The sequence below is a fragment of the Alexandromys fortis genome, unplaced genomic scaffold (genome assembly GCF_014885135.2).
Source record: "Alexandromys fortis isolate MF-2015 unplaced genomic scaffold, M_Fortis_MF-2015_v1.1 scaffold_40, whole genome shotgun sequence".
NCBI lineage: Eukaryota > Metazoa > Chordata > Mammalia > Rodentia > Cricetidae > Alexandromys > Alexandromys fortis.
The window spans coordinates 3,717,376-3,737,316 of record NW_026067966.1 but is presented as its reverse complement, the minus strand read 5'-3'; the positions used below and the strand labels follow the sequence as shown (position 1 = coordinate 3,737,316).

The following is a 19,941-nucleotide window of genomic DNA, read 5'->3' as shown; positions in this document are numbered from 1 at the left end:
AAGAAATATTTTTAAAACTGCTAAGCTTTATACAACCTGAAATACTTTTTTTTTTTTTTTTTTTTTGAGCTTTGCAACCTGTCCTGAAACTCACTCTATAAACCAGACTGGCCTTAAACTCACAGAGATCCACCTGTTTCTGCCTTCCAAGTGCTGGGATTAAAGGCATGCATCACTACCGCTTGGACTTATCTTCTTAACTCTTATTCTCACTTCATTTGTGGTATCAATAACAATACTAATTAGTTAGAAACCTATTACATTAAATGCAATCTATAAAGTAATTTTTTCTATTTATTTATTTAGTAATTATTTCTAGTTTATTGTAACAAAACTTATACACATATAATTGCAATAATAAAACAAAGTATGTGTTTATATTTTTACATCTTTTTACAGAACTAAAATTTAAATACTTCCTTAAAAATTTATCTTCATAATTTTCATTTAAGATTTTATATATTAAAAACACAGTTTGATATAATTGTATAACCAAGATGAAGTAATAATGAATTCTTTTTAAGTTAAAGAACTATGTTTTCTGTGGCATTGATAAAACTATAGCAAAAAATCTCATATTCATGTTTTTAATGTAAGTTACTCTATATATTTCTTTTATATGTTTTAAAGGGTCACATAATAGCATCCTGTGATGCCCGTGGAGTTACGAAGCTGTGGGACTTCCGGAAGCTCATTCCTATTGTGTCCATTGATGTGGGTCCAAGTCCTGGCAATGAGGTGAACTTTGACTCAACAGGTAGGATCCCTTTTGTTTCAATTTTTGTCACCAAGCTGACATATTTTTTTCCTGAAATACTTTTTTCTCTTCAAAGTCTTGGTAATACTTTATTTGTAATTTTTTGTTTTGAATATAACAACTATGGTATTTGTAGTTTATCAATATTATGAGTCTTATTACAAAAGAATTATATCAACCACAAAAGGAAATAAATCACAAAGAAGAGATATGATACTAAAGTAGACACACCTTAAGCTTGCTGACAGCTTCATGGGTACCCTTATACCTGGGCCTCCTGAAACACAGGCAAGTGGGTGGAGAAAAACCAACACTGCATCAAGATGAACTTGAAACATTTTGATAAGATACTTTAATTACAAAATATTAACAAATTGCTTAGAAATATTCTAAAATGTATATGCATATTCATCTATTATTGAGTCTAAGTGTTTTATGCTCTACAAACTGTTTGCAGCATTTTTCCTGAAATAGTATACGAGTTGTCAAGCAGATAAAACGTTTTAGCCCTGCTGATGATGAATAGGTGGAATCTGCTGCTAAACAAAATGATTCCAATCATCCACTTAGAAGATTAAAGTGCTGCTGCTTCTCCATATTTAATGTTAGTCTCTGTTGAGTGAGGAATTGACAGTAAATCTTCGCTTTGATAGTGTGATGCATGCTTAAGATGTTTTAATTTTTGAGAATTCCTCAAAATCTTTGAGTTATTTGTGATAGGTTAAAATTTTGATATGACAAAATTTCCATTGCTAAGGAAGAAATAAATATCTAAGAAGAAAAGGTAATTTTTTTTATTAAAAACATAGTCCTTATTAATCCTCGGGTCTAAAAACATAACTATACAAAGAGTAATTCTGAAACTATAGGATAATTGATATACATGTTTTGGAACCGATTTTGTGCTATTACAATTAAACATCTGAATATGCAAGTTGTGAGTTATTTCTTTAAACTGTTACTTGTATTTTCCTTGCTTATTAATATATAAACGATATTGGAAGCATTCTTAGTTACTGTATATGGTGGCAAACAGAGGTAATGCTTAGGAGGTATGAGGGCCCTGAAAATAAGTAAAAGTTTAAAAAAGAAAAGAAAGATTTTTAGCAATTTTCTTGACATTAAGGCACTATGGTCTGCCATAATTCAAAGAGAAGGCACTGTGAAGAATAAAGGATTTCAAAAGAATGAATAAAATATTTCAAGTATCAGTATTTCATTTTATATTCTTCTATGTAAGAAATTAATATTTCAATGCAATGTTCTGACATGTAAATTTGCATTGGCATCAGATCTCCATGGGAGTTTCTCCCAAGGGGTCAAACAAGTCCCATTCCTAAACCCATTTTGATTATCTTGAGCAGGTGTTCAACTATTCATGTCTTTGAATTTTGAACTTTGAATGGTAAAACCTAAGGGTGTATATTCTAATAAAAGGAATTAAGGCCTTTATAAGAATATAGATTGCACAAATTAATAGTAGCTCTATATTTTCTTGTCATTATTAGATGTGTTGCTACTGACTTTTTATTGACCTTTCCTATCCAGTTGGAAAGGTCTTTGTACAGTCAGGCAAATATGATTTTAAATAAATACTAGCATTTATCTTCTTGCTGCACAAGTCAATATATTAGAGTCTAGGTATGGCAAATCTCTTTTTTCTCTATGACTGCCAAGTTCCTCAGCATACACCAATGTTAGGAAAAGTACACAGAATCCATGGTAAAATGATGAGACACATAAAAAACAGAGACTGCAAACCCTGTCATCAAGTTGAGGAAACATAATTTCAGTTCGACTTTTCCATCCCTTTTTCAAGGAACATATGCTAATTAATTTTAATTCAATGTGCTTGAGAAATACTGTCATAAGGCTTTTCTCAGAGAATTATGAAAAACCTGTGCTTCTCTACAGATGTCCTAACTGATCCTGTTTAAAAAGGTTAAAATAAACCAAAAGTTGAATGAGCTGGGGGGAGCTCAAGATCAAGTCAGAACATGAGTAGAAAGACAGAAAATCAGAAAGTATAGTACTTAGGATTTTGTTGTTGTCAAGAGAGTAAAGAGTGCAGATCTGGAGCTGGCCAAAATTGCAATAAGGATAAGTGACTTCTAATCTTTGCTACTTGCTATTTATTTGGGATAAAATATTCAGTAAAGAAATGTTGCAGAACAACATTATGAAAATATATTAAATAGAATGATAAAATGAAGTCTGACCAAATAAAGTCAAAATATGTATTCTTCTAAGCCTGACAAATTTCTATTTATTCAGAAGACAAGCTAATGCAAGCTTATATGGTATAATGACTCCAAAAGAGCAAGATAATATTGACCTTACTAGAAATAAAATATATTTATTGCGAGTGCATGTTGAGTTGTGCCAAATCATGTTTCCTGGTCAAAATTTGTGCCACTATTAAGTTGCATGGTTATATACAACCAAGTGCCAGCCATCACAACTTCACTAATGAATCACTGTTAAAGGCATGCTGATTTCTGTCCACTGACGCGGCTGTGCTCTGGATTTAAGGCATGTCATTGTCAATAAACACACACTGCCATCTTGATATTAAGGCATGCATGTGAATGTTTGGGAACATCTGGCTAAGTTGGTTAAAACAAGAAGTGTGTTGATTTTTCATATTCTAAGCAATCATCATGTATCTGTATCAGTTTCACTGAAGAACATATGGAGAAATGTTCTGTGCTGCTGTCTCTATAAACGATGAGTTATTTTTTGAAATACTAGATTCTTATTGTCCGAGATAGCACAGTGTAAAAAATAGATTAAAGATCATAACAAAACTGAAAGCATTGCTTGTACTGTTCATTTCAAATTTCATGAATGTAAGTTTTAGGCAAATATTTTCATTTTAGATTCACAAAAGTATGTTCTAAGAGTTCTTTGTCTGTTTTGAGATTGATACCTTTACTACTAACGTGTAGCTTTGATAGAGAAGTGTAGGAGCAGAATACATACCACAGTTCAGAATCTTAGATTTACTAATGTATTAAGCATCACTTAGACCTTGGACAAATTATTTAATCTTCCTGCACTAAGTTTCCTCATGGGAATAATAGAATAGATAATTGTCTGAGGGTTTAATGGAGAATCAGAAGGATAAGGGTGTCCTGCAATAAGGAAATTTGAGCTTAATCTTCCATTATACTTATTGAAGCTGGAGAGGATTTTAGAGACCATTCTATTCACTTTAGAAATAAGAAAAGTAATTGTGTCTATCTCTGGGTGGATAAGATGTCCAAGAATGTGTGTGTGTGTGTCAATCAATGGATAAAAGATGCATGGCTAAACCTTCATTCTCATATGATATTGAGAGTACATTGTAATGGTTAACTAAGAATGCTTTTATGTTTTGTGAAATGTACATATATTTAAACATTTGAGCATATGTAAATCATTGCATGTGACTTTGTTTTGCCACTGCTGAATCAGCCGTTCGCACACATTTGAAAGAACTGTGTGTGGCATAGAATTCTTTACATAATGTTTTATTTACAAGTATATTGCCTGTGACAAAAACAGATTATCTGTGTTTATGGATGTATCCATATATTAGTATAAACTTACAGCATTGTATTTGTGAGAGGATAAATGTTCCTTTCTCATTAAGCAAAGAGCCTCCTGGGGGTGTAAAACAGCAAGTTTTTGTGAATAGTCACTATCTAAATAATACCTCTCTCTTGGCATATTTAAAATGTCGTGTGTTTTTCTGCTCAAAACTTTATCACTGTTTTAGAAAATGTTAAAGGCAACTGCGTGGTGAGGGTAACAAAAGTGAGCTGCAATTATTTACGCATACCCTTTGGACGTTTCTTATTTCATCTCATTGTGCCGAGATACCTCAGCAATGGTTTTTGCTCCTTTGTAAATGGTAATTCCAAGATGTTTGTAAAGAAGCCACATCTCTAGGAAATGCAGAAGCAGAAACTTGAGCCAGATGGAGAGTCTCCCACGGAAAACCTGGCAGTATCTGATCACTCAAATGGGCAAAGCTTCCCCACCTTTGGAGATATTAGCAAATGTTCCCCATGAGCAGAAGCATGCCAAAAGTACTGAAGTGGGAGCCCCGCCCCCGGATAAATATTGAACTAGGTGAAAGATAACACATTTCCTTCACCCTGATTTTTCAAAACAAAATATCCCCAAAATCTTTGGCTCAAATTTGTCAGAGTTGGTTAATAAGGTTACAGTGCATTGTTGAGTATTTAAAAGTCAGTTTTTGGTTGGGCCATAGTGATACACACCTTTAATCCTAGCACCTGGGAGGCAGAGGAGGTGGATAGCCAATATTAAACAGAAAAACAAAAACAAAAATAAAAAAAGCAAATAAACAAACAAAACAACCAAACATGTTTTAGAAAGAAAGGACAGGAGGGAAGAAAGGAAGGACGGAGGGAGGGAGGGAGAGAGAGAGAGAGAGAGAGAGAGAGAGAGAGAGAGAGAGAGAGAGAGAGAGAGAGAGAGAGAGAGAGAGAGAGAGAACAAGTTAGTATCTGTTTAACCCTCTGATGGAAGCAACGAAGGGCATTAAAGAGAGCACACATGAAGAAAATCCTGGTTTGGAGGTTTGTTTTTACTTGTTCATTTGTTTTCCTTTAATATTTAATGGCTGGAATTTTGGGTAGAATTTCTAAATATTTCTAAACCTCAGTTCCCTTATACATGCAATGTCAGAAACCTGTAGGATCTTCCACTCCAGCCATGAGTGGGTACCATGTTATAGTTCCAAACAGTGGAGGGATGGAAGAGGCTGGAGAGAAGGAAACTGTAGTCAAAAATTCTTGAAACAATAGAAGTTTCAAACACTATATGGTGAGCAATTATAAATAAACAAATAAACAAGTTTTCCTGAGACCAGGTGAGCCACACAAGTCTGACTGATTTTGGAGTGCTGCCCAGATTCAACTTAGTAGCTTCTGGAAGACTGAGGGAGGGAAGCCAAGGAGTAAAAGACCTTGGGGGTCAGAGCAGCTCCAGAGTGAGAACAGCACAGTGAGACCCTGGAGTCCTGCAGAGGCTCCTCCACCCCCTCCACTTACCAGCTGAATAACTATTTGTGCATGAAATCTTAAAGCCAAGGGTTAGTTGTCTAAAGGCACAGAGGAGAAAATCCCAAGAGCTCACACAGGCTCACACAGGAATAGTTTGTTTCCTCCAGCCATAGTGGGAAATCCTTCAACGCCAAGACCAAATTGGAAAGCAGGAATTGAAGAACCACAGCATCATTTCAAGAGTGAAGAACTTGGAAATTCTGAAATCCTCAATGTCATGTTCCTAACAGAAATGCATTCAAAGAAATGGCACTCAAGAAAGCATTGTTTCCATAGTGAGGAAGCCCCAACCTCTGGAGTAAGTCTCCACTACTGTCATTACAGTTTTAGAAGGGAGCTAGTGTCTTATTTAATTGTCGCTACTCTACATTAATAGAGTTGTTCTTGTCCCCTTTTAACAGATGAAGAAACCTAGACACGGAAACTTTATCCATCTTGTTATTTTTGTTTGTTTGTTTGTTTGTTTTGGTTTTGGTTTTTTTTCGAGACAGGGTTTCTCTATGGCTTTGGAGCCTGTCCTGGAACTAGCTCTATGTATTGCTCTTCAAATGTAGCATTAGGGTTCAAAACAAGGCCATCCTGAAGGATAAGTTATACTTTTGCTGATTCTTTTCTTAACATATGATTCTATATTGATAGGTGATACAAGTCTGGAAACATTGACTCGTTTGCTCTAAATACTGAGGCCTCCCCTACTACTGATCACATGACAATGTTTTACACAAAGCTGAGTGAGATACAACATCCTGCTACTAGGAATAATTTCCAAATTCTCTGCAATTTGAAAAAAAAAAACAACTATCGAAAGACAACCTCAGCTATCATCTGCCAAATTTCCTACATGTCTTCTGAGCAACCGGAGCACCTGCTCGTTGGTAAAGGTCCTGGGCATCTAACCCCACACCATGTATCACTTCTTATCAATACAATTAACTCTGAATCACTGCTACATCTCAGCAAATGTCAATACAGTTCACATGGACAATCTGAAGTTCTGAGGTTTTACTTAGGGTTTTATATTTTCACCATCAATTACATTTCTATTCACTTAACAGTCAAAGGCCACGTGAGCCATGACAAAAAAATGTAAAGTTATATTTGTGCCCTAGTTTCAGATCCATGACCCTTATTTCAGCCTTTTATGATCAAGTGCTGGCTAATTTTCATATGCCTCAACATTGTGGCATACAATAGTCACTTAGTAAATGTTATAAGTAGGAAGGCTACATAGAGATATCTGGAGAGATGGCAATGGTCATGCTTAGAACCAAGCCTAGAGCCTTGTACCTGCTTGGCAAGCACTGTGCCATCGAACTACAGTCCCACTCCTATTTTATTTAAGTCCTGACTTAATTAGAAATAAATATTAAAAACTTAAAAAAGGAAGGAAGGAAGAAAACCAACTCCCTTTTGTATCTCAAGCCTAGGGGGATAGAACTAATTTTGTGGCATGGATTTCTTGGGACACAGAGCCATCAGAATAGAAGATAAAATATCAGGAGCAGATGACCACAGGGACCTACTCAATTATTTTATGGCACTATTATTTAATTTTTGGTCCATTGGTCCTGTTGAATATAAAAATCCACTTTGTTCTTAAGTGAATGCAGATCTCTCTGCTACTGGACCAAAGAGTGAGGAGAACATAAGGGAATCAGATTATAGCCCTTTGGGCATACAGGCTTGAACTGATTCCTGCAGTGACGTGATGTGTGCACTTCTTTGAGTATAAGGCCTGGAGTGGATACCTGCATGGGCATGTGCAGCCCTTCAGTTATACTGTCTGCAGCAAACACCTGCAGGAGCATCTGCAGCTGTTGGGATATGGGGTAGAGCTGGGGAGATGTGTGGAACGCAAAGACCAGCGCTTTCTAATTCAATCATCACAGACCTATCAGCTGGGTTTTATTTCTCCCACTTGGAAGAGTTTTTAGAGCTTTAATTACTTATTTGTATTAATAAATTTACATGCTTTTACAGTTCTATAAAAACTGTTTCATTTAATTACTATGAATTGGGAATTCTGTGAAGAAGAATTGGAGAGTCCTAGGGACAGGCTTCATGTTTTCTCTGTAATAAATAGTCATTTTTTTCTTTGATTTTTATCTTATTTTGTTTCATGATAAAAGCAACTTAATTTCCAAACAGTAAACACAAGAAGTAACATGCCAATACAAGTGTGAATTTCTTAAGAATATCAGTTAAAGACATACAAATTAATCACAGATCCATTAATTCAAGGACAACAGTCGTCATCATAGAGAGGATTATGGCCACAAACCTGGATTGACAGGCCTGCCATCTCTTCTGAGTGGTTGGTGACTATATTATTCATTTATTAACTAGGTACAGACTGTGGTTCCAGTGATAGGTTATCCATACTGACAACCAAGGCTCATTTGAAATTCACAACTTACGATGATTTTATACATGGAAATTGCCTCAGTGTTGTCTGCTTAGGCTATGGTTGATATGACGTGTACTTCATCTGATGATGACAACACTACTCAAGCTTGTGAAGGCTCCTTCTGGGACTATCTGCAAAGCTTTAGGAATCATGAATTAAAAACCTGGAAACGCATATATCTTTTCTTTTCTGAGGCCTGATTTAATTTGAAAGAACAGAAACAAAACAACAATAAAAAAATCTGGAAGTCACTCACATCTCATGAACTAGAAAAAGATAAGTGAGTCAAACACAAAGTTAAGATTGAAGAGTAAAAGTCACCTGTTCTGAGATGCAATACTATGCAGGACAACTAAACATTTCTGATTTCCTTTGAGTATCTACAAAACCCAAATCTTTTAATTTAGTGATTTCATCTATTTGATTTGTTGTCTAACTTTTTAGGTGATTTATACTACATTTTCCTTGTGTCTAGTATAATTAAAACCTGGTATCCTAATTATACTAAACACTTAAATGACCCTATGTGTTGTTTATGACATGAAAATTAACCACCCAAATTTAAGTAAAATTTTCTTCTTGGTTTAGAACAGAAGTAGTGTTTGATACAAAATGTCAAGATTGTTTAGGGGGAAAAACGAGCCTTTCCCACCCTGACAATGATGTGAGGTCAGGTGCCATACTCAGACTTTAGACCCCACCAAGATTTGCTGTGCAGGGTTAACCCCACCCCCAGTCTTGGTCAGAGGCACGTCTGGTAGTCAATTGTCATGACTGTCAAAGAGCTGGGAAAAAGTGACTATTGCATACTGGGAGATGTCTACACTACCCCCATGAAAGGCCAGCGAATCTCTTGGAGGAAGAGAAGGCAGAAAAATGTGGAGGCAGATGATGGAGATCTGAAGATGATGGAGATACTCTGAAACAGTCTTCAGGAGGTAACAAGGCATTGCACTCACTACTCACTGCCACTGTGGTATCCTGCGTGAGATAAAAGCTGTGACCATTTCATCATGTGTAGGGAGGGGCATATGAGGCCCCATCCTCTAAAGGAGACTATAGGCAGTTACTGGTTGCTGGGGAAGAGAATATCATTTCCTGCAGTGATGTAGCCACTGGTAAGTTGCCCAAAATCCATCAAATAAGTTCATAAAACAACCATTTTTAAACCCAATGGGTCACATACACAAACAAAATGAGGAAGGCTTACTGGCAAAGAAAGAAGTTTCGACAAAAGACCAGACAGAATAGAGAGGACAATGGGGACTAAAAATGACCCAAATTTGTGCTCCAAATTTACTTATTTTTTAACCTTTTTATTTATGCTTTGTATCTTTAACATCATGCATCTTTATCCCACTCATTTCTGTGTCCCTTCATATCCACCCTTTGCCCTTGCAACCTCCCCCCCCCCAAATATAAATTTAAGAGAAAAAAGGAAACATCAATCTTGTCATGGAAGCTGCAGTGTGACAGAGTAAGTCACACAGTAAACATTTTTATCCATATATCTTTCCTTGTAAGTGATCATGGCGCAGAATCTTTTCTCTTGTTCAAAGCCGCTGGTGTGTGCTGCACTATGGACACTGGGCACTCTCTGGCACTCCTCTTGGATATCCTGTTTTTGCCCTGTGCTATGGAGACCTTGCAGCTTTGGGTCTGTAGAACCAGTTCCTTCACGTGCTCCAGAAGATCATAGGTGGGGTGGATGACGGTGGTCCAAATCATAACCCTTGTTCTGGGCCTGGGTAGTTACAAGGAAGTCAGTAGGCCAGCTCTCCCCTGTCTTCATCAACAGAATATGCTCTGCACTTCCCAGTCTAGTTCACCCATCGCAGCAAGGAACAAAAGGTGGAGTCAGTTCTCCTGCTTTCGTGCCCTCAGGTTCTCGATCCCACACTTACACCAGCAGCCAGCTCCATTGTGTTGTCCAGACGAGGTCCAGGGCCCATTTTCCTTACTGTTGCAGCTGATAAAAGGTAAGGTCAGCTTCTTCACCAGCTAGAGGTAGTAGGGGGAAATGGATAGGGCATCTTCCTCTTGGCCTTACCACTACTCTATAGAGGAAGGGAGGTGGTACCAGCTAAGCCACTCCATGCCCTCAGGGCTGGCACACTTGCACCCATGTTTATAGGGTCAGCTCTACTATGGTACCAAGGTCAGGCACAGGGCTCATTCTCCCTAGTGCTGCAGTTGGTGAGGAGTGGGGTCGGGCCCCCTACCTGCTTCAGGTAACAAGGGGCAAAGGAATGCATCTTCCTTCACTACATGGCAGGTGTGACCTGCTCTCCCATTACGAAGCCCTCGGGAGCTGCTCGACCATGCCCCTGTGAGCAGGGTCAGCTCTTTTTTTGAATTTTATTTTATTGAGAATAAGAAAAAAAAGTTTCCGCCTCCTCCCAGCCTCCCATTTCCCTCCCCCTCCCCACTCCTCTCCCCCCCCCCCCTCACTTCTCCCCCCCCTCCCCACTCCTCTCCCCCTCCCTCTCCTATCCTAAGAGCAGTCATGGTTCCCTGCCCTGTGGAAATTCCAAGGTCCTCCCCCCTCCCTCCATGTCTAGGAAGGTTAACATCCAAACTGGCTAGGCTCCCACCAAGCCAGAACATGAAGCAGGATCAAAACCCCTTGCCATTGACCTTGGCTTCTCATCAGTCCTCATTGTTCGCCATGATCAGAGAGTCCGGTTTTATCCCATGCTGTTCCAGTCACAGTCCAGCTGGCTTTGGTGAGCTCCCAATAGATCAGCCCCACTGTCTCAGTGGGTGGGTGCACCCCCCGTGGTCCTGACATCCTTGCTCGTGTTCTCCCTCCATCTGCTTCTCATTGGGACCTTGGGAGCTCAGTCCAGTGCTCCAGTGTGGGTCTCTGTCTCTATCTCCATCCATCACCAGATGAAGGTTCTATGGTGATATGAAAGATATTCGTCAGTAATGCTATAGGATAGGGTCAGTTCAGGTTCCCTATCCTCAGCTTCCCAAGGGACTAACTGGGGACATCGCCTTGGGCTCCTGGGAGCCACTCTAGGTTCCAGTCTCTTGCCAACACTAAGGTGGCTCTTTTAACTAAGATATGTGCTTCCCTGCTCCCCTATCCAACCTTCCTTTATCCCAATCTTCCTGTTTCCTCAAGTTCCCCCAATCCTCCCCTTCTTACTTTTCTAGGGTCAGCTCTTTTGTGCTGCTCAGGTGACAAGTAGGACCCTCTCCTGAGTGCTTCAGTTGATGAGGGGCAGGACCAGTTCTCCCTATTGTTGCAGCCAGTGAGGGAAGAGGGCCAGCGCTGTACACCTCTGCCCTCTTGGCCTTTGGTGTCATCAGGAGCCACAGACATCAACACGAACAGCAGCTGCTTCAGGGCCATGAACCCAGACACGGGCCCAGGTAGCAGTTCAGACCTAGACATCACATCATGATAGTCCTGGCTGGCAATCAAACTCCCCACCTCAGGTCACTCCTTACTGCTTTCACCTCTTCAAATATGCCTTTGTCCACAGGACATCAACCATTCTCTCTCTCTCTTTCTCTCTTTTTCTCTCTGTCTCTCTCCATCTTCCATACCACACCAAAAATTTGCTCATCATCATAGTGCCCATCTGCGCAGCGCAAGACAGGGCCTGTGCGTGTGTCTTTGTACGTGAGTCTTGCTAAGTATTGTATGTGAGTCTTGCTCAGCCCGTCATGTTGCTGGGCAGGACTATGATTCTGCCTCAGAGTCCAGAGAGGTCCCTGAGCTCTGAATTTAAATGGCAGCCGTATTCCACAGAAAACTGATTATTAATCTCACATATCTAGTCATAGGAATTTTGAAAAGAAGATTCATACTTTCAAAAATGTTAGTAATTTCAAGAATTTGTCCCATTCTTTTTAATTCAGAGCAGAAATAACTAGTTACTATTGCTAATTGCAGTGTTGTGCAATTGCAGTCAGCTATTGCAGTTTCCCTTGCATGTATCATACAAATTCACACCTGGGTTAACAAGTAAAGTTGCAGTTACAGCTAAGTTCTCTCAAAAAGAATTACAGTGAAATATATATGTAATGGGATATACAAAGACAATCAAAAGGCACTTGAATTGCTCTGTGAATAAATAAAATATCTGTCCAGCAGTTTCTTATAAGGCTTGTGTATATAATTACATATAGACAATTGCAATGGAGCATGTGTCCCAAACCTGATGGATCCTACAGTAACTGCCGAATTAGATCCTGTGTTGGATTTAATGAAGCTTTTCTGTGGTGTTTTATTAGAACTTCTTTCTAAGGCACACTTGTAAACAGATGAATAATGTGCTGGTGTCAAATGATTTTCCCACCTAAGTAAAAAAATCCGTGAAGCTCTGCATCTATGAATCATGTGTGAGGGGTAGACACATACACATACATGCACATTATGAATATATAATTTAGAAATAACAATGAGCTACACCGATATGCTTGATGATACAATGAAAACTACAAGTGCATGCCAGTATAGGTTGCCTTGAAATATGGCAAACTGATAGGAATGTGTTTGCTTAAAGCAATATGTCACATCAGCACTTTGAGATTTTCAAAGAGATGCACAATTTGGACCTCTAAAAGAAAAGGGTTGTTTTAATCTAAGAGTATACACCACTTATTAGAGTGAATGGTGATAGCTAAGATTCAGTGTACACATACTGCATGGTCCAGAGCCAGTAACGGAAGAATCCGCCTTCTTTTTAGTAGTCTGTAATAGAAAATTGAATAGATGATCATCTTTAATCTGCCAAGATGATACTTTTTAAATAGGATAATCCTTTATGGGAATTTGCAGTTCAACAGATGTGCAAATCAAACCAGAACAAACAGCACACTCAGCATGGGGATGGAGCTGCTGCAGTTGGCACTTGTGATAACCTGCAGTGCCAGCTATCTGAAATTGAATTTCAAACAATATTCAAATATGATTTGCTCAATCTGATTGAACTCAGAAGTATCTCTTCTCACTTGTAACTTGAGAATGTAAGTAGAAATGGCTCAAAATCATTATATATATATATATATATATATATATATATATGTCATGCTCTACATTTCATGCCAAATAGAAGAAAATAGTGTATTTTTAAGATGATCACTAGGTATTTTGAAACAATAAACTTGATAAACATTCATCTCTTTCACACTCATATTTTTGTTACTCTAATGTTGAAAAATATATCTGTGTAATTAAGAACTATTTATTATAAACTTGTTGTCTGCTCTGCAATGAGCTAAATTCTGGGATATAGTGGAGACAAAATAGGTGAGATTCTATTGTATAAAAGAAATTACAAAAGCATCCAAGGTTTCAGGAAATAGGAGGGACTGTTATTAATTTCAACCCAAACTCTTCCACTTGTACTCTGCCGCATGTATCACTCCAGAGCTGTTTGTAAGGAGGGGTACCATGTGTATGGAGGTGGAAGAAACGTATAGGCTCTGGGGAGACAGACTAGATGCACCCTTCTCTTTTTTAATAGATTGTCTTTATCATGCTATTGCTATCTTTTATCATCCATTCCTACTTCTTCCATGATGTTCTAATGTTCAATAGCCCCATGGCCTTAGGGACCACTGAACTTTGTCCAAATTTAACTGCAACCATGGATGCTATGCGTCTTCCTTTCTACTCCTTTTCTACTTACGTCTTTCCCTTAGTTAAAACATTTTTAGCACAAAAATATCCCAGTCTTACCTTTCAGCATAGTATAAATTAATGTCATCAAATTATAGTATTTCACCAATTTAGTATCTCGTTTTTACTCTTTCATTCTTCTATTCTTCATAGACACGTGTGTATCTCCTAATGTCTCTGTAACATTTATTAAAATTCCTCCTTTAACTCTATGCTACATTCTTATACTTTCCATATTAATATATGTCTACCAGTTTCATCTCCTAGACTAATCTGTCTCTTATTCATTTTAGCACTTACTCCCCTAGTGCATCGTGACACACTATTTCCTAGGTTTCCTCTAAACCTTTCCAGTCTCTGTCATTGGACCATTATGATTAGCTCTGCAGCACTCTCTCCCTCCAGAGTCTGGTGTGATGGAACTATGCACAAAGGTCACTGATATGTCGAGAAGATACAGTTTGTGGATTCACTACTCTTCAGTACCATATCAAGAAACAATGACCAAGTACCATTACAAAACCTTAGATACCTGACTCTTGCCACAGTTAGAGATGTTTAACTTCCATTACTACCAGTTTGACCTGTTCATTTCATTATGTCAAGGGTTCAAGAATCTCCTTGAAAATGTTTGATTCATTATAACACATTTGAAGGACACATTTCTATTATACTGAAAATTATTTTGTTAGTGAGGCAGCATTTTGGTCATGATTTCTGAAATTCTGAGGCAATGGAAAATAGTGACTATGGAACTCATCTCAAGAAGCACAATCTCTTAATAACCCATTTTATCCATCTCATAGTAACATAATTTAACTGTCTAACTCCTTGTGGATTCTAATGTCACTCATTTCACTGGCGTGTCTTCTAGTCCTTACTCCTGTGGATTTTGCTAACGCAAAAAAATAGTCATTACCTTTCATTACACCTATTGACAAATCAGATACTTAGTTTGTTTTAAGACAGTTAAACTAGACTATATATTTCCAGAATTATTTCCCCTAATCTTTGTCTTTCCAGACACCAAATTCTCTATAGCATTTTTCTCCACCTACCCCAATATACACCCATGTAAACATTGATTCTCATAGGAAAAGCTGGTCTGGCTTTGAATTTTGGGATATCAAGTTTTTCAGGTTTTGATTATCAAGTTAATAGTAGGATTTAGTAACCTAATCATATGTCAGCCAGTGATTCTTAAATATTCAGTTATTAGTGATGATTGCTGAGCTTGAGTTAACAAAGCTATATTTGACATGATTCAAAGTCAGTTATCTCTTTCATATGTCATAATATTAGAGACTGTCATTTATGTATATAACGATGAAATAATGACAGCATTATTTATATCAATTATGAAATAATGTACAAAATTATTCAAATTGGCATTCTTTAACATCAATCAGGAAAAGATAATCACTAAAGCGACTGCAAAATACATGTCTACGCATACATCTTGTCCAAATACAGTATCTAAGTTTGCATGATGTCATGCCATATGATGTTGAAATCATAGGCGTATTCCAATGGAATGTGAACACGGAAGGTCATAGTGCATGCAGTAGCCCACTGTCTCTGCTGTGTCGTTTTTGTAGTTTCAGCTGCTCATAGTCAACCACAGTCCAAAAATATTAGTGGGAGATTCTAGAAATAAAGAGAATAATGTGTTTTAAATCGTCTGCTCTAACATAATGAAAGTAACATTGTCCCGACAGTCTTGTCTAGGAGACCAATCTTTTTTTTTTTTTTTTGCACTACCTGAAAATATAAAATGGGGTAGCCAGAAACCATATGCACATAGCTTGTTTTACCTGTTGTTCTGTGTATTTTATTGTTTCAATCTTCTGTTGTCCCTACTTTATAAATTGCTTCATTACAAACATCCATAGAGAGGAAAATATACAGATACATATGATCTACATATTTGCAGTTTTAAACATCCTCTAGGAGTCATTTGGAATGTATTCCCTGAGGTCAAAGATTACAACACAATTAAAACCAATATACAGGCAAAATATAGACCCTAATAGGGTCAATAACTGTGTAGGCAGGTGAGGAGACATGTTGACGGGTGGAGGCTGTGCTGCTTTTCTCCCATCTGAGTATGGAGCTTACCATTCTATGTTCTTCATCTTCCTTTGTTCCAGCAGAGGCTAGTTTGCCCACTGCTTACATTTGGAAATGACTGCTGGAGATGAAGATACAAGAGCCAGATCGAAGGTTGAGAAGCGGGGGGAAACGTTGCATGACCCTGTCCCACCTTGACTAGGTGTTTTTGCACGCCAGCTGTTGTAGTGCACCTTGGCCCACAGCTGCAGCTGTGTTCCCACAGTCCCACAGCTGTGTTCTTCCTAGCCAGTGTTCTGAGTAGGTCATTTCTTTTCCTGTTCCTTTTAAGCTTTATGCAGTAACCATTCCCCACTGCTTCTGATTATGCGTGTATTTTCTCAATCATTACTCTATATTTGCTTCATTGGTAAATGGTCCCGTCATTTATAATTCTCTTTAAATCTTCCAAACGAAACATTTTTGCTTCCTGCCAGGGCAGTGACTGACACAGATGTGCATGTAAAGTTTGGCATGGAATCCTAAAAAATGAGTGTAGGCCTTTTGTGTGAGATGCTTCCCTTTTTTCTGATTTTTCTAGACTCAGTATGCAGTTACTCTTCAATATTAGTGGTATGTACCTGTATGTGAAACAGAAAAAAAACATGAAAGTAGGCAGTGCTGCTAAAAACTAAAAGGAACTGGTGTGTTTTAACTGCTTGTTGAGCATGGAGGATGGAGCAAATGATTCCTTGTGCGTTGGCTAATTCCTATGTACCTCCTCCTAGATATGCTGGTAATAAAGGAGGAGAAGAGGGAAAAATATTTATTGGAAACCAATGGAAGCTGATGTATATACCTGTTAGAGCTTAATACCTGGTTCTCTGACAGTTCTTTATATATAAAAGGGGGACTGACTATTCCATTCTTTCATGGTTGCAATGTCTAAGTTCTAATTCCTAATGTTTAACTCTATCTCTACCCCACTATTCCTGCCTCTGTGAAAGGTACACCTTGCTTGGGGTTTGAATACTTGATTTCTCTAGGATCACGAATTATAGGCTCAATGTTTTTTGTTTATGGCTAGAATCCACTTATGAGTGAGTACATACCATATTCATCTTTTTCGGTCTGAGTTATCTTACTCAGTAAAGTGTTTTCTATTTCCATCCATTTGCATACAAAATTCAAGATATCATTGTTTTTTAACCACTGAGTATAACCCTAATGTGTATATGTGCCACGCCTTCTGTATCCATTCTTCTATTGAGGGGCACCTAGGTTGTTTCCAGGTTCTGGATATTACAAATAATGCTGCTATGAACATAGTTGGACAAATGCTTTTGTAGTATGATTGGGCATCTCTTGGGTCATGTTCAACCTCCTTAGCAATCAGGGAAATGCAAATCAAAACAACTTTGAGATATCATCTTACACCTGTCAGAATGGCTAAAATCAAAAACACCTGTGACCTATGCAGGAGAAGATGTGGAGTAAGGGGAATACTCATCCATTGTTGGTGGGAATGCAAAGTTGTGCAACCTCTTTGGAAATTAGTGTGGTGGTTTTTCAGGAAACTGGGAGTCAACCTACCTCAGACAAGTTTCTTAATCTCTCTCTGTCTTAGTTTTCCCCTAAAAATTGAGAACAACAAAGTGTACCTGCTATGATTTTTTTGTGAACATTCCTGAGACAAACCATGTAAACTCATGTACAAGACATAACACTGTGTTCAATGTTTAGATGCTGAATGTACCAGTTTCTGCTATTAGTGACTTCCACGCATAGAAACCCTTCTTTTTTTTTATAGGATTGAGGATTAAAAGTTAAGTGAATTCTCACATAACAAATGTGCCCAGAAGAGAACTTGTCATAGCATGTAAACTCATGATTTGATAATCCTCGGATACAGTTATATCATACATGTCATAGTTGCATGAAATATAGCTGTATCTTATATTTAAATAAATTTATTTAATTTTCACCCAGATAGCTTAATTTTATGCTTCTTCAACTTTTTGGTACGAAATATTGTTCATAATTTCTTTTTATTTTAAAACTATTAATTAAAATTTAAAGAATGAAGCTAAGAAGCAAGTTAGTGAATGTTTATTTTAACTTTCTGTAAAGTATGTCTATGCCTAGAAATCAGGCAGTATTTTGCATTTTGGTCACTTTTCTTTGCAGAGATAATGAGGGTGGGGACTCTTCACTACTGCAGGCAACCGCTTTGAGCTCCAAGCACTTTGAAGATATTAGCTCCATTGATATTCTCGGCATTTTTTAGAGAGAAATGCTGCCTTCCCCTGAGTACAAAAAAGATGGACAGTTATTGAATAGAAAAGGCTTTTGTCTAGTTCATAGTATGGTATTAAAATATCCTCTTCTGAAAGACATATACGCAACATCAGAGAGTTCTCTAAGATGTTGAGAGCTTCATCACACTGGCTCATTAATTTTGTTTGAACTTGGACATTTACATTTGTATGGATAATATCCTTCAAGTGGCTAGAGGCTAGATTATATTTTTTCTAAGCTAGCCAACTCAGTGATATGTGGGTTACTTCTCCTAAAGGTTAAAAAAGGAAAACTATGGCTACATTTCTGCCAGCAATACACTAAAAATTATACATACAGTGACTATTTGGAGGCCTGCCCACCTGAAGGACACAGATGGCCTATGATTCTTGCTCCTGTGTGTCCATAGAAGATATCTTTCCTTATAAAAATATTATAGATTGTTAAAATTCAGAGGAAAAGTAGAAATGTTTAAAAAATATAAATGTTACGTTTTATTCAACTCTATATATGCAGAAGGTTGTTGTTATTGTTGTTAGGTTGACAAGTTCAACTGGCAAAAATTTTGATTCAGTGATTCTTCTATGTCATTAAAAAGTGGTATACACACACACACACTTATTTGCAGTTCTGCCTAGTGTCTAGCTTAAATACAAAAGCCTCATTCATCGATTAGTTCGCTCTTACAGACAGTCAGATCCCAAAACCTTCTGAAGGTCACCACATCCTTATGAAAGCTTCCCTTGAAGTTCAACAGTTTGACAAGTTTCTTTTTCGCTCTTGTGTTCCTTTGCTTTTTTTTCTTAATACATACATAAAATGTAATATCGCTTTCACTCAGAGTAGGTGATAAAAGCCTATGATTTAGAACACAAGGTTATCATCAAATAAGCCGTTTATTTATGCTATTCAGACTACCTCTCTTCAGGGTGTCACGGTATTGATCGACTTCAGGTCAATTTAATGTGTAAAATAGAAGTGGCATCTGCACACTCGTGATTATATCTTGTGGTTTGTAGCTGTGAGCTAGATTACATGACATGCTGAACTACCCTCTTTTATCTAATTGCCTGTGCACTTGAAATAATCAGCCTGTTCCAACTCTAGCAGGCCATTATCTAGGAAATAACCTGGTATATAAATTTAACCATTTCTTCAAGGTGTTGGGAATTTCAGCCAGCCAGCATCTCCATCCCCAGAATGTCTTGATTTCAGTTGCGATTATTTCATCTGAGAGGTGTGCTAGCAAGATGGCTTGGCCAGCTAGGTCCTCACTTCCAAATCTAACAACTTAAGTATGATATTCAAGCCCCACATGGTAAAAAAGGAGAAAAGTTACTTCACCAATGCACCTAGATGTGTGCATAGGTGCACGCACTCACACACACACACACACACACACACACAAACACACAGAGACAGAAGTATAAAATAAAGAAGCAAACAAATAAATAAATGCAATATTTTCCCTTAAAAGGTCCTGAACAGGCTATAATTTGGTATTGTGATATGTATGGGGATCCCAGAAGGGTGTCTAGAGTCAGAAAATACTATTGTGTCCTAAGAGTACCTCAGAGAATCTCAGTATTTTCTGGCATCTTCACCCTGGAAACAAGGCTTGAAATTTCTACAGCAATATTGCAGTTTTCAGAGTATGTGACAATGTAAGAAAATCCTAATATTTAAATCCTAATCTTGGTCCTTAAAGTCCTTGGAG

General features: G+C 37.7%; 1 protein-coding gene across 1 annotated transcript in view; it reads left to right on the top strand.

Annotated features, from left to right (window-relative positions):
• Positions 1–19,941, top strand: part of Spag16 (sperm associated antigen 16) — an 896,526-nt gene that overhangs the window by 670,369 nt on the left and 206,216 nt on the right. Inside the window, exon 15 of the mRNA XM_050154322.1 lies at positions 631–757. Within this exon, the coding sequence (XP_050010279.1) occupies positions 631–757 (127 nt within the window). The remainder of the gene's footprint in view (positions 1–630; positions 758–19,941) is intronic.